We start from the raw sequence: 24,348 nt of genomic DNA on the forward strand, positions 1-24,348 counted from the left end.
ACTGAAAATGTAATCAGCTGGTAGAGGTAGCAGGACCTCTCTGATTATAGACCCCCAGTGTTGGGGCCAGGTGGAGCTGCCCCTCAGGAGAAAGGGGCAAAAAGGCAATTCTTCAAGAGACAGATGCAGAAGAGAGGCAATTCTTCAAGAGACAGATGCAGAAGAGAGGCAGAAGAGTTGCTAGTACATGTGGCCAAGCCAAGAAAAAGCAATCACCTGAATACTTGGCCAGAAGGAGCAGAAAAAGGAGCAGGGAATAAGATGTAGGAGGATCTTCATACAGTGTCACAAGGCTGTGTGCAGTATGTTGCACACTGGGGGATGTGGCATTCCTCCAGGCCCTTCTTTGCTTTTTTGGTACATATATTTCAAACATTCCTTTTTAATCTGCTAAATGTGAAACATTTAAATAAAATTTTAAAAATTTTATATTTGTTTTGAAACTAAAAAAAAAAAAAAAATTGAAGGCAGATTTAATTGATTTGGTCATGGGACTTGAACAGAGCCCATTTTCCCCAACTTGCCCTGTTCAGACACATAAGCAGCACTGATGCTGATTGAAATGACCCCAGTTGGCACAAGGGAATACAGCCCAGATCCACATCTCAGCTCTTTACCCTAAGCCAACATTTTTTCCAAGCAGCCACTGATTGCTGTGAAGTGCCTTCATCATGCAAGCCCCACAGAGAAGTAACTAAGCTTTATAGGAGCTTCATCTTGTAAATAGAGAAGAAATTGACTCTAACACACAGCTAGTCACTGGGAACTGCTAAAAGAGGGATTTTCACGATGGTGGTAATTCATGCCTTTGGTTTATAGATAAAGGAATTGTGTTTACAAGCAGAGGAGATGAGGTCACTTACAAAGCTGGTCTCTAAACAGTTATTCTCAAATTAGTGGTATTGTTTACCTTTAAAGTGTCTGATATATCCTGAAAGAGATGATGTGATGTCTGGAAATACCTTCATGTCATCTGTGTGCTGTTCTTATCTGATTGCTTTGGAGGGTTGATTCTAATGTAAAACGGAAGCACTTTGTAGTCTTATTTTCATGGCCCTCCAAGGCCATAGATTTTGAAAATGCTAATGCTGGGATCACAGTAAAGGAATCAAAAGTGAACTCCTTAAAAAATATAAATGCTTTGTCTTTTCTGAGGGCCTGTATAGTTTTATCTTTTGAGCAGAAGCACACTGTAAAGTATTAGATAATTCTTAGGCTGAATAGCAACCAGTGCAGACACAAAGTGGTAGCCTAAGCTTGGTATGAAATTTAAAATCCATTTAGGCTGTTCATCAGCTTGGAACAGATTTAGAAAAGCATATGAATACACACGTCCACTATTGCCTGAAGCTTTAATGGATTCAGTGAGCATTTGTCTGTAGAAAAGTAGTCCAGGTTTTTTCAGTTGCAGAGCTTAGCTATCCTGTAGTCTATCAGATGGCCAAGGCTTACTGAAAAGAACTGTTTCTCAGGGGTGTTCTGTTCAGGTACCTGAGCCTGGGGGTAGGGAAATACAAGTTGCTTAAAAAAAAATGCTTCTACTGAGTTACTGAGGAAAGGAAAAGACATGAAAATTTGTATAGTGTGAAGATAAAAGTATATTCTTTCCCTGAGTACAACAGCAAGTAATCTCAAGCTGGAGCACAGTGCAGTCATGTTTGTAAGGAATGTGATAGTCTCCCTGTGCTATGATAAATTCCTTCTCCTGGGGCTGGATTCTTTCTTCGTATAGGTATGAGGGCACCCCATTAAGGAGGAACCTGCAGGGGTTTCCTTTCCTCTTTTGTTCCTTCAGTCTATTCAAAGTATTTTGAGGAAGATTTTTAAAGACAAAAAGCCATATATAGTTTTTTCTTATTCTCCTTGCAGAACCTGTGCAGTTGTTCCTGGGTTTAGTCAATATTAATCCTCTGTTATAGATGGGTTGTATTATTCTTGGGCAGGTTTTGAAGGGATAGATAGCCTCCTCTCTAGTATTTTTAGCTCTGGAATCTCTAGAGAAAGTTCCTGACAGAATCCTCCTTTCGGTTTCTTTGGAAATAATAAGGGAAAGCTGACTTCAGCTTTGCTTCTAGTTGCTAGACATAGTTTTAATTATAGTCATATACATTATATAAAGTATAGAAGAAAGTTCTTTCAGCAGCTGACTGCTGGTTCCTATCAAATTGTTGCCAGAATTACATGGTGGAGTTGATCATCCTGAAATTATCAGATGCCTCTTTCCCATATGTCCCCTATGGTTTTTTAACCAACCACTCTCCATTTTAATCATTTATCTTACCCCTCTCTAAAGACACTTGATTTTAATATGCACTGGAAGTCAATATGGCATGTATCTGGTAGAGAAAACTTACTGGAGAAGGTCAGAAGTTGCTGATGGTTGATCCTGCCCTGTTGGTATAAAAGCTTTCGAAAGCAGCCTGTCAGCAGGGCTGTCTGTCTGTCACATCCCCCAGTCTGTCCATAGGTGGCCTGTTCTGCCTGTTTCAGGTGTCAGGTTTGTAGGGTTTGGTCTCGCTGCCTTGGCGGGTTGGCACCGCTGGAGGCCTCCTTTGGCACGTGAAATGACACGACCACATCTGCTCTCCTGGTGAACTTCAGAGACTGTACAGCTGCAGTGCACTTTAGCAAGAGCCATCAGCCAGCACGTACATGGAATACGGTACTTGCTGAAAGTACTCAGGAGCGCATAAAATAAAGGCAAGCCCGTAATCAAAATGCCAGGTTGAAATTTGTGTTGTGGAGTGTTTCTCTCCTTGCTCTATTGCTAAATTTGTGTTTGCCTGAAGCTCCTCATTCTGAAGTTCCTCCTGATAAAAGACTTAAAATTGAGCTTCTTTTCACTCTTTGTCTGCACAAAAGAGAGTTGTGTTCTATTATTAAATATGCATAGTTCTTAGTATGTTAGTTCCAGATCCTTAGCCAAGACTTCTAGATGTTTTTGTAGCACAAGCAGTAGGGTCACAGTATTGTTCCTAATCATGTGGCACCTAGAAATGCCAAAATTTGCTTGTGTGGGGCAAAAACCTTCCTTCGTTTCCTTTAGACTTCCGATCAGTTGAAAAATTCTATGACAGTTGTTTCTAATTTTTTACCTTTAAGGAATAATTTAATAAAGTATTTAGAATGTGACAGGTCCTATCCTTCAAAATGAGATGTAATTGCTATTACTGAAGTGCAGCCTGGAGTGGGACAACAGCAACTATACCCAGAAGTGTCATCTCAGATAAGCAGGTTATCTTGAAATATACCCAAGCCATTGGCATGCTCACTATGGCTCACTTCAAAGGTGCCTTTATTTTCTTAGACAGGGTGGGGGTTTTTGGGTTTTTGTGTGTAGCATGTAATCAAAAGTATGTAATAAGAAAAGACTGAGTTCTCTCACCAGTAGATAACTCCGTTCACATGGAGGCAGAATTAGAACATATATGTGTATATATATGCATGGACACCTGCATATATGCATATAAAAATGTGTATGTTCCTGCAGGCAACCCTTCAGAGAACTGTAGGAATCCCAGGAATTGTTACCTTCAAAATTGCTGTGATTGTCTGAATGCCAGTGCAGAAGGCCATGCTGTGACCTCAGTGAATTGTGTTAGATGGGAATGTCAATATACACAATTAACTAACTATTGACCTTTAGTACTGAGCTATTTTAGGCAACCACTCGGACTATACAGAGTAACTTACAAGCACATGGCTCCAAGGCTGGTCACTGGAGGTGATATTCCTCCCTGCAAACAGTATGACAGTCCACAGAGTTTCAGCAAGTGATTATGGGGTTAAGAAGAGTCAAATTCAGGCTGTCAAGGCTTAGGCTGTATGTCACGTATGAACACGGCAGAAACCTCCTACGAGAAGGAGCTCTCTAAAGCCTACTGCTGCTGTTGCCATCATAAATAGCCAAAGGTTTGGCCAAAGGTGCTGCTACCTGGGAGGCTGCTGCTGGGGCAGTAAGGGTGGTGTGTTCCAGAGCCTACAGAGTGGAAGCAGCTTTGACTGCTTATTTTCCTAACCTCTTCAGAGCTGAGCTCTGTGTGGGAGCACCGTCAGAGCTCTAAGGTAGATGGATCTGCCTGTTTCATTCACCCATCACTGCCTTTTGCCCTGTTCTGCCTCGAGGCTGCCTGTATTCTTTTCTGTGGCACCTTTCAGCCTGAAAGCTGCTGTGTCTGAGTCAGTAGACCCAGGTGAGCTGGGACACCTGGTCAGCAGCAGCGATGTGTAACCCTGCTTCTAGATCCAGCAGAACTTGGTACTTAGACTTTTGGCAGCAGCTTGCATTTTACTGTGCTCTTGGCAGGGAGTTGTGCTTCACTGTTAGAGACCCATTGCTGTCACTGACTGACATTCCTAGGGAAGTGACTGGCATTAAAGCAATGGTTTGTTTTACCTCACCTCACTGTCCCACTCCGAGTTGCTGAGCAGCTCTGTAAAGTTTCATGAGCAAAAAACGTGGGATGAAAGGACAGACTGAGTGACTGGAGGCTCATTGAACCATGGCTTTTGGTGGTAGCCACATCTTGCATTCCTTTGAACCAAGGGTGAGGCATAACTTCCTCCAGTGATTTGTTGCTCCTTTTTGTGGTGCCTATCCAAGTGTTTTAATTTCTGTTCATATTTTGGTTGCACTTTCATTGTATATGAAATTAGAGAAAAGTACCTTTTATTCTGAAGCAGAAAGATGGGGGGAAAGGAAATGTGCCTCAGATGCTGAGTTTCTGCAAGCCACCCTGAATAATACTGGCATCTAGAAACAGAATACTAAGCTTGCAATGCACATGAAATTCCACAATTTCTTTTCTGTCCCGGCCTTTTGATTTCCCAAGTGGCAAGACTTTTAACACTCTTGGTACCAGACAATTGGATCAAGAAACCAGTAACATGGTTTTGGAAGGGAAATTTTGGATCATTGATTCTAGTTCATCTGCTTTTAGACTGTCACATCATATATTCTGCTGTCCTTTTTTGGATGAGTTCATTGCTAAACTGAAGCAGCTGAGAGATTGGATTCATTCTTAGCAGGTTACCTTCTGTGATCTGCTCATAACATAAAACTTGAGACAGATTATTAATTGATTTGTGAGTTCACTTCCAGTAATATATAGCTCTGTCTTCATGGCAGAATGCAGCATGCTGTTTTACTCGTTTAAAATTTTGTTTTAAGAAGATTGCTTAATATTCCTTTTAAACTATTTTTTCTTTAAATTTTATTAATTTTCATTTGCAGAGTGAAACAGTTTATCAGTAAATTAGTGTCAGATCTTTCATTAAATTGTCAGACTTTGAATTAAAAAGAAAGTTACTACACAAACCCTTATAAAAGAGAGGATATGAAGTCAGATGTACCTGCTTTTAGAAGAGGTTAAGCATCAAAGAGCAAATTTCCAACAACTACCTGAATTCACATTACTGCATGATCCGAATCCTATATAATTAGCACGTGCAAGTGGTGTAAAATGTAAAGAATTGTCGTTTCCGGGATAAAGCCAGTAATTGATCTTTGTCTTTAATTTGTTTTGTCACAGTCATTACATAGTTCAGTTTGCTTTCTGGCCCAAGGTTATTCTACTGGGTTTTATTCTCTACATGTACCCAGCTTTGGGTAAGATGGGAAATTAGTTAGAATGTCTTACTAAGGGTTAAGAGGTGTGTGTCTGAGTCTTGGCCACGTCTTGCCTTTGATTCCTGCAGACCCAGCTGTAAATGGATACCTGTTTTTTCAGTGTCTGTGCACCTGAGGTATCCTGATGTGAGGGCAGACATTGCTGTCTATAGTGCTGTTGACTAGAGAAATAAAACCTTAAATGATGAGTTCTGTGACAAAGAAAGTGATTGTTTTATGTGTATTTATAAAGTAGCATGTCTATGGATCTTCTCTCACAAAGAAATAAGAGTATAATGTGTGATAAGGAACTTTGGTTTTGCTATGACAGTATAAAAGCATGTGGCAGCCTTGTTTAAATATACAATAGGGGCTTTTAATGAATTAAGTATAGGATTGACAGGTCCCAAGACAGATACAGTGTGTGTTGCAGCATGATCAAAGCAGTGATGATTGAGCAGCTCTGGTGTCTGAAACTGAAGCACAAGGGCTGGGCACAGTGTGCTTCTGTGGCAGCACGCCTTTTGTCACCTGAGGTCTGGCTGTCTGTAGTTGCCTGACCCAGGTCTCTGCTGGCAGTGCTGGTTTCTGTGCAGCCCACTATGGAATTGGCATTTCTGTTGTTCTGCTGTTTGCCTTGTTCTTTCCTGGGTTTCAGGCTTTGCTGTGCAGATCAAAAGAGTTGTAAACCTTTGTTTGAATGCTGAAGCACAAACAGTGTTTTGCAGCAGTGGGTGAGCAGTGCAGTCTGTCCAGCAGCTGTGGAACATTAGAGACACAGATTTATGGGTTACTAATGCAGGTTTCTCTATTATGAGATTATTAATGCAGGTTTCCTCTTTGCCAAAATTTCCAGGAAGAGTTGAGAAGTTTGTCCAAGTGATGTGCAGGATACAGCAGCAGCAAAGGTCTTTAATAACAGCCAGTGGAGTCACAGCTCAGACAATGCTCATTCTTAGCACATTGATTTTAGATTTCTGTATTAAGTGTTAAATGTGCTGAGTGCTTCACTTCATGTTTTTGAGTTTGTTCAGCTAATTCTTAATTCTTCAGTTATTCTATTTCTCGCTGTGCTCTTGTCATGACTTAAAAATGTGACTGCTGCCACACCTTTTCTCCAGGTGGGTGGAAGATCCTGTTCAAGTAAGAGCAGGATGAAAAGCCTCACAAAGTACAGAAAGTTCTTCAGGGAATGGTCTGGGTTGGCAGACGGTGTTCATGTGCATGTGCTAATAAGGAATGTAAGTGCTCAGGTTGTGTTTGGGTCACTGAATCACTGACGGTTCTGTTTCGTGAAGAAAACCCCAAGCCTCTAATATATTGCCAATATTGTTAGAGGACAGATTAGCTCTTACATGATAGCTAAATTCCAACTAGTTTATACACACACTTCCATCTAATTATTTTAATTACTGCAGTATTGCTCATTTCCTGAGCTATTGTTCTGTGCAGTGTTTGACAGCTGGCGGGTTCCACTCCAGAGATGTCTGCATTTGACCTTGGGGTAAAACATTTCTCTTCTGATCACTGCTTCTCCAGGGATGAGACTATGTGACCTTTCTCGCATTTAACAATAAAGTCGCTTTCTTACAACTAGCCCTTGAGTATTTGCTGTAGAGTATCTAACTCCGTATGCTGTGTTTCACCCCGAAGGTGATTGCACTGCATACTGACTCCTGACTTGAGGGGGTTTTTGTTTGTTTTAATTTCATTGCAGGCTGGAAGTCCAACCTCTGTCTCTGCCCCTCATAGCTTCTCTCGGACTTCTGTTACACCATCCAACCAGGACATCTGCAGGTAAAGTGTGCCATTTGCATGGCTACAGTGAGGCTCAGGCAAGGTTCAGATTAAGGAAAAACAAAAGCGAAAAAGTATGTTTATGGGGAAGTAAGTGATGTGGGGCTCCTACTTGAAACATCCCATTTGTTTGACTTGACTGCTGTCTAACACTGCTTTGTTAAATCCTACTGACTGTTTGGCCCTGCTATGTTTGCCATTCCCACACTAGCTGTAATTCTCATTTCCTCACTTTTAATTATACATGTTCTCTTTTTTAATTGGTTGTTTTTTTTACTTTCTGTGCTTTTATTCCACTGTTCTGCATGCAGTTCCAGTGCAGTGTTTTCTGAGTGTTGTCATCACAGTCCAGTGCAGTCTGCTGTTGTCTTGAAAAATCCGCACTGCCAGAGCCCTCTGACACAAGGGGTCACTGTGACAGTAATCTGTCAGGACACGTTACATGCAGCAAAGAGAAACTCCCGTGGGCAGGATCGGGGCCAGGCACTCAGGTCTGCTAAGAATGTAAAGACCACCCGCGCTCTGAAATTCTCCAAGTCCCTCAATGATGTGGACCAGAAGGCGCAGAGCACCAGCGAGTGCTTTGATTATGTGGAACGAACACGCTCAGAAGGCAAACTGACCCCGAATCAAGAGCAGTGTTTAAGGATTAATAAATTTCATCTTAAAGAGAGGAAACCGCTGAATCTCAGGCCTCTTTCTTTTAGCAATTCTAAGCACTCCTATATCCCTTCCCTTTCCAACTACTCAAGTGCATCGGGAGGAGCAGAGAACCACAGCGCTGTACATATCCCCCTGCTGGAGGACAAGGTGGAACATGACTCCTCAAGGAGCAAAAAACTGTTGCGTTACCTTTTTTCCTTCTCCCACACCTCCAGCATCAGCAGCCTGCATAAATTTCATGAACTGGAGAGCTATTCCAGTCACTTCCAAGCTGACAAATCCTCCAGCATGCTGGTGGAAAGCACAGACTTCTGCTCTGATGATATGGGAGATGATGACGTCTTTGAGGACAGCACCTCAGTGAAACTCAAAACAAAAGAGCAGCGGGCACCGCTCTGTTCGGTTGAGAAGGACAGTGACCTTGACTGCCCTTCCCCCCTCTCAGAAAAGTTACCCCCTCTCTCCCCTGTGTCCACATCGGGGGATACCTGCAGGTTGGTTTACCAGAGAGCCACCTACCTTTTTAACCCTCCCATGTGCAGTGGTGAATGTTCTGTTCTGCTTTCCCCTGCCTTTGTGCTGTTTCTGTCTCTTCATTTAGCCTGTCACCTTGCTAATGCAGTATGTGTGATTTGAAGCATGCAGCCTTCTCTATGCACTCCTGCACCCCTCTGATGCACTTAACAAGGCTACTAAGCTAAATAATTTCCTTTGGAGTAAAATAGATTCTAAAATTTATTTCAGGTTTGGGGTTCTGAGATACTATTTTTCTCTTATCAGTGCCCAAACTGGGAATACTATGAGAGCCTCAGCTGTGCATCATAAAGGTCAAGCTGAACATGTCTTAGCTTTTAATGAGCAATGTGTTGTCCTGAAAGCACTGCTGGTTTGGACAGAGGGTGGGAATCAGGAAGAAAACAGACTGCTTGAAAACTGTTTGTGAGATCAGATCTATATAGCTTTAGATATTTTTCCCCCTCAGTTTGTATCCCACTACACTTTATTTGTTATGGGCTTCCTGGTTGCCTGGTTTTCTTGGTCAAAGGGGATCTGAGTGCTGGCTTTTAGTGGTAGACCTGTGTGATGTCCAAAAACAATGGGTGTCCTTATTCCAACTATGGAGAATTAATCATGTGCAGAGGTGGTAGGAACAGCAAGATCTGGACTATCTTCATGGTGACTTGTCTGTAGGTTTGCCCCATCCCACATCCAAAATGTGGTTGAGGTGCAAGAGTCATCAAGTTCAGGAGCAAATGTCCAATCCCTATACCTAGCATTTTATTATCCTAGTCCTTCTCCTTCCTAACAGCACTTCCTAAAGCTGGCTTTGTTATTACTTGCCAATGTTATTTGATTTCCTCCCTCATTACCACCATATCTAGTTCTGTACTGGCTTATCATCAACAAGATGCTGTTGTAATCCACCCACACCTTCACTTCCACTTGCCAACTATCAGCAAGGTCACAAGAGGCAAGATGCTACACATCAGTAAGAGATTTCAGTAATAGACAGGGATGGCAGCAGGCCAGAACCTACTTCGCATATGCTTAGTAACTCGTATTCATTCCCTGAGCTCCTCACCATCCCCTTTTAATTCATGACCTCTTCCACATGGCTAGAAGGACTTCACAATGCTCGATGCTACCCAGGGGTTGTGTACAAATTGAATCTGGAAATCAAATGTCAGCAGCTGGTAGTAACATTTTATCAGCTGTCTTTGCTGTTTGCACAGTTGGGCTCTAAGGAAAATAGGGAATTTTGCAGACCTGATGCTTCCTTAGCAACTCTTACTAAGTAATAGTTGGAGAAGCAAAACCATTTAGAGCAAGTGTGTTTGGGAGTTCAGATTCAGTGCTGTAGTTTTGCATTGTGAATCTGTCTCTTACCAATTTGCATTGGAATTAATCACTTGTGCAAAATCCAGGCTGTCTAAATTAGTTGTTCATGATCCTGGGGTGGACTGTTTCACCACTGGTGTTGGAATTTTGTTTTATCTTCTATTTCAGACCATAGTACATGAGTAGCTGTACCTCTCTGTGCGTATTTTGTCTTGGGAGGTGCTGTCTGATCTGTTTAATTGCTATTTGCAGTTAAGTGCTACGAGTCTGGGTGAAACTTGTCATTTCTTGCTTCATTTTTTCTTTCAGGTACTGCATTTCTGTCAGGCTCTATGTATGTGCCTCATCTGTGAGAAAGCAACTGTCTAGTTAGCTGTGTCTGTGCCTAATTATTTTGTGCCTGTGTATGTGCTTGTGCAGCAATTGAGTTGTTTAGTTTTAGCTCCTTTGTAGAACACATTCCTTTGATTTATATGTCTCAGGATCCTCAGTGAACATCCATTTGTGATCACAGATATTACATGGCTCTTCCACAGCCTTTCTGCTTCCTCTTCTCCTAATGAGCAGCTTTGCTTCTGATTCAGGATATGTCACTGTGAAGGAGATGATGAGAGCCCTTTGATTACTCCCTGTCACTGTACGGGAAGTCTTCATTTTGTGCACCAGGCCTGCCTGCAGCAGTGGATCAAGAGCTCGGATACGCGATGCTGCGAGCTGTGCAAGTATGAGTTCATCATGGAGACAAAACTGAAGCCTTTGAGAAAGGTAGGCACAGGACCTGCTTCCCCAAGGACATGCTTTCTTCAACAGAGATCCCCTCTGGAACAGGCTGTGCCCACAAGCCTGCAGCACCCATCATCTATTTATTAAAGTTTTTGTGGCTCCTTAGTAAGTCTGGTCAGTCTTGTATAGGTACAAAAGGATTTGCATTAACACTCACCCAGAAGCCAGCTCTGATAACAGCGGTTATACCCAGCAGCTTTCTGTGTCTGAATGTGTAAATATATATATATGTCCATGCAACAATCTGATTTTTTTTCTTTATATTTTAGAACACAAAACTGTACAGTTATAACCTTTTTTTTTTTTTTAATCTGGAGCTTTGTATTACTATTACCTGCTTTAGTTTGTGGCTCTTAGATCCACATAGCTTTTAATTCCTCTTCAGAATATAAGGGATTCACATTAAATTTACTTTAAATCACACTTCCTGAATGTAATTTAGTTAAAATTTGTAGTTTTTTCTTTTCTTTTTAAAGGCTCAAATGCATTTAATGAAAATAATGCATTGTAAGTAGAAGGTGTTTTCATTTTTACCTTTTCTTAGGCTGTGAATGACTAGGTTTTAGTACTTTCAGGTTGCCAGAACCTATATTTTTGTTTTATAGATAAGTATATTTCATAAATCTGGTGACTTAAAGTATAGGTGCTAAGATCAGTTTTGTGCTTCTGTCCTCATTTTGTTCTCTCACATCCTCTGAGCTTTCAAGGTCAGTTGTCCTTACATCAGGATGTTAAGATGGAAGTCACTGGTATTCTTAGCACGGACAAGTCTTGCCATATCTACCAAAGTGGAAGAGGTTAATAACAATAACCTCTGAAACTAGAATAAATGAGAAACATTAAATTCAGTTATGATGAGCCTAAATCATGTGATGTGAGAAGTTTGGACTGCAGCTGTCCTAAAACTTATGAGAACTCATCCAAGTCGTAAAAGTGACTTTTGACAGAAAATAGAGCAGATTTCAAACAATTATTTTTTTAGAAAGATGTACTGCCTGTAAAGTGTATAGCTTAGCATGTCCAGTGAATAGGATGTCCTTTGCTTTTGACTGTGGTGGATCACTGCCTTCTAAAAACTGCAGATTTTGGTTTGGTAGCCCCCTGGCACAGAGCGTAGTTGTTTCTGAGCTGCAGTATTGGTCATCATAAGCTCTGTTGTCTGCGCAGAAAATACTATGCACAGCCCAACTATAGGACAGGAAAGAAATTACTCTAGAGAATCCAAAGAAAGAAGAGTTGCTATAGTTGTCAGTTGACTGCTGACTCTCACTGAAGAGAGTCACTCACTCTGCCTGAAGTGGGTGGGGAACATTTTCTGAATATTTGTGCCCTGTGGGGGGAAAAAAAAATGTTGTGCACCTTCAGAAATGAGTCACTCAACATCATTAGTTATATCTGAACAGGTCATCTGTGGGAAGCAGACAAGTTGCCAGAAGGCAGGGATAGAGCCATAAATAGAAAGAGTTTACCTCTCAAATACATCTAAAGAGTCCTTTTAGAGGTTCAGCTGCAGCAAAAAGATAAGATGCCTCTGTATCTTCAACTCAACCCTCATGGCAGCCTTTCAGACTGGAGAAAAGAGTCTGGAACTGGCGAATATTATTAGGATGGGACAAATAATAGGGCTTCTCCTTGTCTGTAGGGTAGAAATGGAATTAAACTTTCTTGGCACCTTAAGGTTGTATTGCAGCGTTGGGCTTCTCAAACACTGTGTTACTAAAGGAAGAAAGAGGGTGAGAACAAAATGTGTCATGACTCAAATGAAGATGAGAGAGGTGCTTAATTTTAAAATTTCAGTTAAAAAAGAGACATTAAATCTGACTTTTCTGCTGTTGTGTTTGTTTGTTTTAACAACACTTGAAAAGTCCAGAACTGCTGACTATTTTAAGTGGGAAATGCCACATGCTGTGTCATCGGAATAATACAGCAGGGACCTACAGATTTGAGTTTCCTCTCTGGGCTAGTGTGCAATTTGCAGAATATTTTGTCTTTTGCTTTGCAGTCATCTCTCTTGAAGCAGTGAGCTGGTGCAAGCTGGTTTTGTGACTGTGGAGCCAGCAGTTCACAGGAGGTATTGTCCAGCAGAGGAGCCCAAACTGTGGTACAGAAATGAGAGCTATAAATTAGTCAAAACACAGGTCCTCCTGGCTCTGTAAAAGCATTTGCTAATAGATCTAACATGGTTGCTTTTTGGCAAAATAATTTGATTAATTTGTACTTTCTATCAAAAGGCAATACCTTTGATATTGCAAGGTATAGAAGCAAAAGCAATTTTCTATTTAACATACAACATACAAGGGAATGTTTTGTCCAAGCTTTTTCTAAAATGATTGAAGAAATACAGCTTTCTAGTACAAGGAGTCTAGCCTGTCATTCCTGGAAGTATTCAATTCTTGTGCCATGATGAGGTTTGGATGCCCACATAACTGGAAATGTGGCTTAGGCTGGACAAAGAGATGTGTCTGTAGGCAGCACAGAGATTACAAAGTCTCTGTCTCATGTTTCAACCATTCTCACTTTTATGGCAGTAAAAACAATAATTCAACATAATGGATGATTTCAATCATACCATTCAGGTCATCCTCACCCCCTTCCACATTATGCCTCCTTTTTGAAGTCCTCTTTTTCTACAAATTATTCTATGAGACATCAAATGCATGTTTTTATGTATGAGGTGTTTCTATGTGCCAGCATGTATTTTGTGAAAATGTGAGAAAAGCCCATCATAATTCTCTTCCAAGCAGATATGCTGAGGGATGTGTGTCCCACATGCAAAAACTTTCATCATATACATAGGCAAAACTAAGAAAAGAAATTTAAAACACAGCTTCTGTGTGTCCCAGGCATGTCTGGCATATTAGAAACATCTATAATAGTTGTCTGGTTTCTTTGTATCTTTCTGCAAATACATTGGCCTGATTTTGTGGTTTTGTTTTGGGCTATTTAAGCATTATTGATAGATGCAGATCTTGGGATTTAATTTGCTGCATTCACTCACTTAGAAAAGCTGTCACCCCTGTTCTACTGTATGTTCTTAGGGCGTATGTATGTAAGTGCAGTTGAAACACTGAAAATAAACTGTGAATGTCACTGCTGTAAGTGGTGTTGAATATATGTGAAGATTGAATGAAACCCCCAGAGGCAGGAGGTGAGAGCGGAACAGCCATGGGACTCAGAGCTCACCACGGGGTGTCTTGACACACCCTGGTCAGCTGAATCATGTGCCACTTCCACTGTTCTGTTGAATGCCTCCCTGAGCAAGGGTACCCACTCCAGCTCATGATACTGAGCTGCAGCTGTCGAGTGGGGAACCCAGGAAGGAGCAGCACTGCTTGGACCCATCTGTGCTGGAGCTGCCCCTGTGTGAGTAAGCAGAGTGTGATGACAGTGTGTTGAGGTGGGAGCTGAGCAGTCGAGTCCCCTCTGGCACCAGAAAGGCTCCTGTCACAGCAGGGTGAGCTGCCAGCCATCACACACATGCTGTGACCTAAGCAATAATGCCATCTGACTTTTAAAATCCTTGTTAGGAGGAAACTGGTCTCCTGCCTAGCTTTTGTTCTTGTCAATGTTCTCTTCTCATACTCTCTAGTAACTACAATAAACTCCTAATCTCTTGCTCTGGTTCCTGGTTTCTTGCCAGTGGGAGAAGCTGCAGATGACAGCCAGCGAGAGGAGGAAGATCATGTGCTCTGTAACATTCCATATCATTGCCATCACCTGCGTCGTGTGGTCTCTCTATGTCCTGATAGACAGGACTGCTGAAGAGATTAAACAGGGACAAACTACCGGTATGTTACTTGCTTATCTTCCCACTTAGTATCTTGGAATAATTATTTTTTCCCAATCAAAGAGAAGATGTGTGGAACATAAGTGTTAAACTAGTCAGCTTTACCCTGGTGTTGGGTTGGTTTAAAAGCACAGCTCTAAAATTATTTCGTTAAATCAGTAAATTAACCAGTGAATTAATCTTCGGGCACTTCTTAAATCTGTTTCAGGTCAATTTAGTTTGCACTTGTGAAATGCATGGATATGAGAGCTAATCCACTGTAGCCAGACACAAAGTTGCCCTGCCTCAGCAAATTTAGGTCTAAATTTGCAGATAAGGATGTAAGCATTTGTTTGCTGCTATGACTACCTTTAAACTGGGCAAAACTGGAACAGCTTTAAAAAAGAGAAGAAGTAAGAGGAACCTAAATTCAAATCTTTGAGGTAAATCAACAGGGTTTTCTTTCCACCCAATCATCTGTGGGGTGGGTTTGTCATCAGTGAGAACCATGTTAGGCTGGAAAACTTTTGAGCAATTGTACTTGAAGCAGAAGAAGCTCAAGTTGAGTATTAGGACTCCAATTTGCACAACTGAGATAAGATGCATTATGATCTTACCAAGGGCTGCCACCCCAGTGCACAGGTACCTTAGCTTCTTGAATAGAAAATTTTCTCTAGTATGTCAGCAGTAAACATACCTAGCTGAAATGTGTTTGCTCAGCTATGCTGGGCTGCAGATTCACAGCTGTCACAAAACTTCCTCAAGCAGATGAGCCGGAAGGTGGGGATAGAATGGATGGGAGCTGTTAGAAGACAGCTCTCCTTGCTTACAGAGCACTGCATGCCAACTAGGCTTGCAGGTGGAAAATGTTTTGCTGGTTATTAACAGTGTAAACCTGTTAATCCACAGAGCTGTTACAGTCTCTTCAGAGCAGAATCCCTTGGAATTAAAAAGTTACCCTCTCATTTCTCATTTAGGCTATAGTGGGATTGTTCATTATTTCAGTGAGGAAGCTGCTTTCAATGAAATCCCTTAGTTTCTGTTACATCCAACCCCATTTCTTCCATGAACAGTGAATATGACTGGCCTTTCAAAAGTGTAAGGTTTCCATATGAAAATGAAAAAAGTATGTTTTCAAAGATTTAACGTCTCCAGGTTATTTTAACCGGTAAATATATTAGATGAGCATAACTAGGAAGAAGAATGTGACTATTTGGTACATATTGTAGTACTTTCTTTGCTCCTTTCATTTGGATCTTAAATCCAGAGGGTGCTGTAATGAGCTGGGGGATGCAGGAAGTGTGTGTGGATATATATTTATGTCCACACACAGGCAAGCATGTGCTGTCACTGCCTACAGACAGCATTAGAGAGCTCGCCTTTGAATCAGAGGGTCACATATGAATCACAGGTGGGATTTCATCAGTAGTAGGGCTGTAATGCGCTTTGTATTTCAAGACTAAAATATTTTCAATCCTCCCACACTACCATGCATTTCCAAAACACCAGGCTGTATATTGGTTAAAACTTTGAAGAGTTCAAAAGATACGGTTTTATTCTCTGAAAAACCTGATAATGGGTGATTCAGCATAGTTTCATAGCCATCTTGTGATGGCACTTATTTTAAAGAGGCTGGATGAATACAGGATCTATGTAAGCAGCATATGTAAAAAAGGAATAGTTTTAAGTTTAAAAGTGGTTGATAGAAATTTGACAAGATCCATTGTCTATATGTTCAGCTAGACAAATTTAGGCAAAGTGATGGTGGTAATTTTTTAAGGACAGAGGGTAAGCTTTGAATGCTTCAGCATCTCCAGCACTTGCAGTTTTCTATCAGAGGAGATGCTCTAGTTCAGACACAAGTTACTGGGTGTGGTGCAGATAAAATTTTCCTTGTCTGCATAACAAACATGTCGAGCCATATGGTAACAATCATTCCTTTATGTCTCCATGTACTGTGTGATCACAGAGTGGAACAGACTTGTTGGATCACTGGGTTGAGTCTCTGCTATGAAGAGGAAACCATGCCATCGAATCCCTTTTATAATTTGATCCAGTCTTTGTTTAAAAACAGGTGTAAAAGGACCTAAGCGTATTGCCGGTTGTTGCCTTGACTCTCTGACTGCACTGCATCAAGGCTCAGACACAGAAAATCAGTTGTTTTGGTTTTTTTCTCTGGTGGAGAAAATGTGATATGTCAAGCAGAAGTCCATTTGTTTGACTTGAAGAGGGGGAAAAAAAGGCCTGACAGGAAAAACTGCAAAATGAGAATAGTTTGCATGACCCAAACTCTGTGACAGAGTTTCTTTCCTTGCAGTACATTTTTGAAAGATTCAGTTTAGTCCAGCTAAAGGAAGTCTGGCTGTAGTAAATTAAGCTACTTACATAAAGTTTGGAAATTCAACAAGATCTTTATACAAAAATACCCTCCTGGAGAGATGGTAGGATAATTTCTAGGGCCTGCTGTTTGACTGGCAGTCTCTGAGATGAATTAAATTCTTCTTTTTATTTTCTTTCTTCCAGGAATTCTAGAGTGGCCATTTTGGACTAAGCTGGTAGTTGTGGCTATTGGTTTCACTGGAGGACTTCTGTTCATGTATGTACAATGCAAGGTGTACGTACAGCTGTGGAAGAGACTTAAAGCTTATAACCGAGTAATATATGTACAAAACTGTCCAGAAACTAGCAAAAAGAGTATTTTTGAAAAACCTGCACTGATGGAGCCAAACTTCGAAAGTAAAGAAATGTTTGGAGTTCACCATTCAGACACAAACTCTTCACATTACACAGAGCCAGAAGACTGTGCTGCAGAAATCCTTCATGTCTGACTGCTAGGTGGAAGGGGTGTTTCTGTATGTCCTTGAAGATTTGAATATCATTGTTTACTGCAAACTGCTCTACCTTTTTAAGATCAGCAAACAGCTGAGGGCTGGTGGATGAATTTTTTACATCTGTTGTTTTGGAATTTTTTAAATCCCTTAGGCATATCTGTAAATGTCATCTTGGTTGCATACCTCTCAACATTTTGTGTCTCATACTGGCTGATCAAAGAGCCACAGAATATTGGGTAGAATGAGCCTTGGGTTTGGTATCAAGGAAGCCGCTAGTGAGCTGTCATCAACTTCATGGAGTCTGTTACTTTAGAACATAACTCATAAACTTTAGAACATCTTAAGTGATTCTGGAGGATGTGTAGTGTGGGGTGGGTTGGTTGGTTGGTCTGTTCTTTATGTGTGATGAAGGAGGTTGTCCCAGACAGTGAGAGAAATGAGAGAGTCTAATCTACCACTAACACTGCCACTAACATTGTGTCTTAGGCAGCAGGTGTAAAATTTTGCTTTACATATTGCGATGAGACTTACAAAGCATATAGCACTTTTAAAAATCTTTATTTTGTGATATGTATGTCAAATGAGAATGAAACTTGAAAGAATGTGTCATTTTTTAAATATTTCTTCATTCTTTACCCCACCTATTCTTCTGGAACATTAACCTCTTGCCTTATGAAAAAAATTTTAAACATTTCAGCCTGTGATTTCCAACACATGCCCACATTATCTTACTAAACATAACACTAAAAAGCTCTGCCTCTTTGGGTTTCCTTTGAGGAGCAATTTTCTTCAAAGGATATTGCACTTATGATTTGTGTATGAGGAGTAGTAGATGTGTATTATGTTTGTTTTCAGTGGTTTCAGTGCTCTGTTTTGGGGATTGATTTTTTTTTTCCCAACAGGTCAGACCATCAACATACCTGCACATATACACCTGATGTAACTTTCATTCCAAACCATTGGCAAAGGGTTTGTTGCTATATTGATAAAAATGTGAGCTATTATAGAAAAAAGGAAACTTAGTCAATACAGCTGAAACTGGTTTTCTTTCTTTAGTGCTGTGTCATGTGTGAATTACCCAAGAATTTGATGTTGTCAGATGAGATGCTGACATCCAAGTCTAGGAAGTAAATATCACATTAAGTGGATAAATTTAAAAATACCTGCTCGATGTGATGCACTGTGTGGTCAGACAATAGTATATGTCTGTGCTTTTGAATTTGGGACTGGCTTTTTAATCACCCAGCTTTCATGCAAAGAGAGGGACAGTTTTAAAATCTGTTTGCAAGGCTTTGGACACAGTTACCCAAAGCTTGGGGTGCCTGCTGTTGATTTGTTTGTTCAGTCTGTTTCACTGCGCCGCTGTCCAGCTTTAAGCCCTCATTTAACCAAAGTCTCAGTGTGACTGGAGCAGAAACAAAGCCCCACAAAACGTCAGTACATGAGGCCTCTGCATTTAAAAGCTGACTTTCCCTACCTGAGCCCTGTCTAAATCTCTGTAAAGTCAATGATGAAGATGGCTGGTTTTAGTAGGAGTTGCCTGGAATTCTCAGGTAAAAGTTCCTGTTTACTTGTTGAGATTCTGAGCTCTAGTTCAAGTTTCACTTAGTATTTTTGATGTACAACTTTGGGTACATTCTTTTCATAGTAAAAGCAGTGCTTTAAGACTTCTTAAAGTATAACAGTAAGAGATCAGGGATTTTTTTCTTAAAATCTAATACTAATTTATTTCTAAATCAATATTTTAATAGAAGGCAGGGAAGGGACTCTGGTAAGAGAACACTCATCCCAGTGGTTTCTAGAAGCTGTTGGAGGAAAAGCACATGTGCCTCTGTCACTTCATGCTTGAAGCTTACTGTCTGTGATCTTCATGAACAACATGGTACCTTGTTCTTGAGATGTGTTAAAACATCCAGACCTCTGGGCAGTCCTGGTAACGCTGCACTGGCATGGATTTGTGTACTGTACTAGCTGTCAGGATGTCCCATGCTTAAGTGATACAGGCAAGAGAAACCCTGCATACCCTGCTAGTATCAGGGCAGTCTTTGTGACCATACACATGCAGAGTTGTTGCCTGTGCCTGCCATAATTTAAAGTGCAATTACTCAAGACCTTTCCTGAACTCTGCTGTGGGTGATCCTCTTCTGTTATGAGAACCCAGATAATACACTGTCTAGTTTTGTTTTCTGTTTTGTTCTGTGAAAGATTCACTAGATAAACTCAGGTGGGTAAAGTATCAGGTCTTGCACACCTTCATGATGTTCTTCTGAAACGCCCAAGTGCACAAGGCCTGCCTGTCTGCGAGACACTCACGTCACGGCTGAAAGATGCACAGGATCAGCTGCTGAGTGATGCTGTGCACGTTCTCATCCCATCTGTGGCCAGTGGGTGAAATGAAGATGGACAAGTCCTGGCTTGAAACCTGGCTGTTCTCCAGCTCACACCTGAGAGGCTCCGGTGTGTGAGCACTGTTCTGACATTGCTGATACAGCATACCGTAACTTGCTGGTTCTGCTTCAGTCACTGTTGTACACGATTCTGGGTGAAACATTGCAAAATCTCATTTGGTGTTTTGGAAGCTGCATGTGGAATGTGCCAGGTGGTGTTCCGTGTATTCAGGGTACTGAAGGTTTTTGCTGTGCCCCTGAGTATCTTCAGTTGTAAAGGAAAATCATCTCCAGCAAAATCACTTGGGGAAAAATATTTGTGAATGAAAATGTTTTAGCCAGTGTTGCTGCTAACAATTCCCTTTCCCAGCAGGTCTTTTCTGGATGAAAATTAAGGCCTATTATTTAAATTCTTTGTACTGCTTAGGAATGCTTACACTAGGAAAGGCTGCAGAAGAGATCCATCTATCAGGGAGTTTCATTTATGCTGGTCACACTTCTCCTGCTGATTCTTGCTTGGTGTTAATGGTGGGCTTCTGGAGATGCAGTTCTCTGCTTCTGCATGGTGCCATCAAATGTTTGAGAAGGCTGAATGGTGCTTTTTTTCTTCTTTCTCCTTGAAGAAGATACTGTTGACTTTTTTCAGCATCCAGCTGTTAGGCACTGATGCCAGCTCAGGTGAGCTCTTTCCTTTCTGTTCAGGTGTCAGTAAGGGGAACAACCACCCCCTGTTAGATCAGGCTTTCCAATACTTCTTCTGGCAGCTTTTGAAAATACTGAAATGGAAGCCTGGTCCTTGTACCTTGGCCAAAGTTAGCTTGGGTTACCCTGAGACTTTCCTGAAACCAGAATTTAAGTAGGAGGGAGCACAGGCTTAATGCCATCTACCACAGTCCTTTCCCTGGATTACCAGAGCCTTTGCTGCTATGTCCAGTGCCCCAGATAACTGACCCCATTCTGTTGACAGCACTCCTGTCTAGAGAGACACCATCTGGGCCAAGGAAATTTCCCGTGCTGTGTCACATTTGATGAATCTGCCAGGTCATGAACATGCATTATGTTAGAAATAGAGGTGTGTGCTGCAGAAGGTTGATCCCGTGTAAGAGCTGATGAGATACTAAATTCCTGTGAATTCTCAGGACTTTTTTCAGCTGTAAGCCTGTATTTTGGGAGTGACAGTGGTGTTTAAAATATGTTCTGAAGGTGTTTAAAATGTGTTCAGGGTCAGACCCTGGGAGAGCTCCCTCTGGTTGAGTATAGAGATTGGCTTCGCTTCAGCAAGGAGGCATTCAATGAAGATTGAATGAGCCTGTGAGAGGTTAGAGAAGTACTGGGCCTCTGTGCTGTACCTGGGAATTCCTGGGAAGCAGCTGTAATTCTGTTCAGGCCAACCCCCTGTACTGATCAGAGCACGAGTCCCACTTGGTGCTGTAAGGGAGGGGGGATGCTTGGCCTGGCACTCAAGGGAAACCTTTGAAGTGATGCAGGGATGTGGCCACACACAGGAGGTGGTTGCTTCTGCCCTGTGTGTGGCAGAGTATGTATCTATTGCAAAGTGGCAACCACGTCCAAATTCCTCCTGAAGCTGACCTGTGTTAAGATCCAGATTTCTGGTGTAGTCTGCTCTGGAGACTGGCCAGCGATGAAAGGGTGGAGGTCAGTGACTCTGGGTTGGGTCCCTCTCAAATATAGGTGAAACAGGGCAAATACAAAAGCAAAGATATTGCTGGCTGGATTTCCTTAGTGTTGTATTAGATACGCGAAGAAAATTTCTAAGTGGGACCTTTTATTTTGTGATTATTTTTTAGTTTTGAGATATTGCAGTGTCTCTATATTCCAATGAAGTACTGAAAGCACTTGTCTTTGTATAGAAGATAACTGTTTAAAAATTGCAGCTAATCTTGTATTTAGGTAATAACATTTGTAGATAGGTAATTGTATAATGTTGAAGATCTTTACACTGGCATGTGTTGTATAGTTTATACAAGACACTTCATACTTCTGCAGAATTTTTTAGTTATTAAATTTCTAGTAACTTAATGTATAGTTTTGTATCCTTTCATGTATGTTTGTTTTCTCAGTATTATCACTTGCAGAGTTATTTTTAGTTTCTTAAACTGTAATTGGTTATTTGTGTGTGATACACAGGGTTATTGACTGCAGCAATAAAGTGTTTCTATAAAAAACCAGAAAAACCCAAACCCATTATAGTATCCATTTTGTTTGAAAAAGCATGGAAAGAAAAAATTGAGCTCTCCAGTAGTAAGATGATCAAAACACAGAACTTGATGGCTCTTCAGTGTAGCAGACCAATGCATAGTGGTATCCCAGGACAATTTGATGACAAAATGATCTATAATGATAAAGGCATTGTAACCGTCGGAATAATTGGGCAACTCCTTCAATGCAGGTGCTTTGGCCTCAAATGCAGGAATCATGGGGAGAATTTTATGGCATCTGCCATGCAGGAGGTGGGGAGAGAAGATTCCCATGGGCCTTAAAATCTGACCTTCTGGAATCAACTCTGCATGGGGCATCAAATGCTTCATGTCTGAAGTCAGCATTCTCACATGCATCTGTGTAGAGATGCACAGAAGATGCTCATTGCTATGATTTTCCTCTAGGAAGAATATTAATTTTGTATATGCAAGGGGAAATCTTCAGCAGTTTCACTAGAACACATTTCTAGCACCAGTAGGTCAAGGAAACTGCACTGCTGTGAGAGCTTTTTACAAAGACAAACACAACAAAGAGCAAAGACCTGGAGAGTTGTATCTGTAACAGACACAAGGGGACTCAAAGAATTAAGCTTTTCATTTCTGTTTAGGAAGAAATCGGTTTTGCATTTTCTTTTAGGGAAGGAAGGAAATCTTAAATCTGCAACCCTGAAGAGATGTCTTCCATGCAAAACAAAATTCTCTGTCCTACATTCCCTTAGTAAAGAAAGTCTGGCTGTAGTAAATTAAGCTACTTACATAAAGTTTGGAAATCCAACAAGACCTCTGTACAAAAATACCCTCCTGGAGAGATGGCAGGATAATTTCCAGGGCCTGCTGTTTGACTGGCAGTCTCTGGGATGAAAAGCTGATAAATGGTTTAAGGAACAGAGCCTGCAAAGCCATCTGGCTGCCGGTTAAAGTGTTCCTTGTCTTGGGCTCAGGCATCTCGAGTTAATTATAAATTAACTTACTTCCTCTTGTAAACCTTATTTTCATCTGAAAGAGTGTTACTGCCACTGTGTGAAGTGTGTCCATCTCTGAGGCAGAGAACAGCATTGGCTCAGCAGCATATGGCATGGCAGTGACTCCAGGAACAGGATTCTTCATCTGGTCCCCAGGAACTGGAGCTGTCTGGTGAGTAGTTACTGGCATCTGGCTGGCAGGACCAGCATCACTTGCCTCTTGGAGCAGGGCAGGAGGAGGCAGTTGGGAAGCAGAAGGGAAGCATTTTGCAAGGTCCATGGATGCCCTGCAGAGGCTACAAAGTTATCAGAAGATGCAACTCCAGCTGCTGATTCTGAAAACCAAGTCTCTCTCAAAAGCCAGGCTCATGCCTGCACTGCTGCTCAGCCCCCTGCACTGCTGCAGAAACTGGACATCTCTCATCCCACTTGCCACAGCCACCCCTCCATTTCAGATTTCCCTATCCCCAGTGTGTTGCCCATCTCATCCTGTGCTTGTCCTTTTCCTTTCAGTCTGCCTGTGCAACCCCAATTTCCTTCCTCTTGTCCCCTTCCTCACTTGCCTCTGGGCCGGGCTGGCTGTGAGGGTTGTGCTAGGATGTACCAAATTGCAGACAATGTGGGGTAGATAGGAATGACCATAGAAGTACCCAAAAGCAACGCTGGAAATAAAGGTCAACGTCCCTTGTGATCTCAGTTTTTCCTGTAAATCCTCTAGGCTCCAGTCTCTGATGTGTAGGATGCTCTCTGACATTTTGTCATTGTATTGTGTATCACAATACAGCAGAAGAGGATGATTTTTTTCACTGCCTTGGGGTGGATTTATAACATAAGAAAATCAGGCAAGAATATCTAAATATAGAACAAGAACTAAACAGAGGAAAACTCAGTTTGTCTTGACTAGATGGAGAAAGGAGAGAGAGGTTTTAAAAAAAAACCCAAACTAAAAAGAGCCCCCAAAGGCAAAGGAAAGGGGGAGCAAATTCAGTGCATTATACAGGGTAGAATAATTGGAAATGTAATACTGCTCAGGCAGGGTTGAGTGATAGCAAACTTCAGGAATACTCTTTAAAGTGCATTCTAGGAAAAGGCAAGAATGGTGTCAGAGGAACTGATATCTGAAAATAAAGAGTAGACTTTGAGTGTATTAGGGAGATAAATGAAGTTGTCTCAAAGGCTTTAACATCAGAGGAAGGTTTGAAATAACTGCATAAAACACCAGAAGGCTGTACAGAGCAGAGCGGGAGAAGATCACCACTCAGCGTGTGCTCATTAAATCCTGAAGCTTCAAGGAATTAGGCTTGCAATTCCTAACATTTTTAGACTTTGCTAAAACAAACCTCCCAGTCAGTTTTGCTGGCGCTGCCTTGCTGTGCTGGGTTGTTCTGATACTGTCTCAAAGGCCACCTGCAAACAAGGCAGGCCAAGCAGGCTTAGGAGAATGCCTCACTGTTAGAGCTGTAGGGTCTGGTGCTGGGACAGCAGGTTCCTTT

General features: G+C 41.5%; 2 protein-coding genes across 6 annotated transcripts in view; one reads left to right on the forward strand and one right to left on the reverse strand.

Moving 5' to 3' along the window:
- The window catches only part of MARCHF8 (membrane associated ring-CH-type finger 8), an 87,891-nt gene extending 66,016 nt beyond the window's left edge, over nucleotides 1-21,875 (forward strand). For 4 of the 5 annotated variants that reach the window (XM_066323923.1, XM_066323924.1, XM_066323922.1 and 1 more), the window contains 5 exons: nucleotides 7,326-7,405; nucleotides 7,717-8,562; nucleotides 10,492-10,672; nucleotides 14,331-14,478; nucleotides 16,980-21,875. In XM_066323923.1, the coding sequence (XP_066180020.1) occupies nucleotides 7,326-7,405; nucleotides 7,717-8,562; nucleotides 10,492-10,672; nucleotides 14,331-14,478; nucleotides 16,980-17,284 (1,560 nt within the window). In that variant the 3' untranslated portion in view covers nucleotides 17,285-21,875. The remainder of the gene's footprint in view (nucleotides 1-7,325; nucleotides 7,406-7,716; nucleotides 8,563-10,491; nucleotides 10,673-14,330; nucleotides 14,479-16,979) is intronic. The other variant, XM_066323925.1, reaches the window with a different exon arrangement.
- LOC136364217 (broad substrate specificity ATP-binding cassette transporter ABCG2-like) overlaps nucleotides 1-24,348 on the reverse strand; it is a 249,788-nt gene that overhangs the window by 137,101 nt on the left and 88,339 nt on the right. The window lies entirely within an intron of this gene.

Source organism: Sylvia atricapilla, chromosome 8 (genome assembly GCF_009819655.1).
Source record: "Sylvia atricapilla isolate bSylAtr1 chromosome 8, bSylAtr1.pri, whole genome shotgun sequence".
In the NCBI taxonomy this organism is placed as follows: Eukaryota; Metazoa; Chordata; class Aves; order Passeriformes; family Sylviidae; genus Sylvia; species Sylvia atricapilla.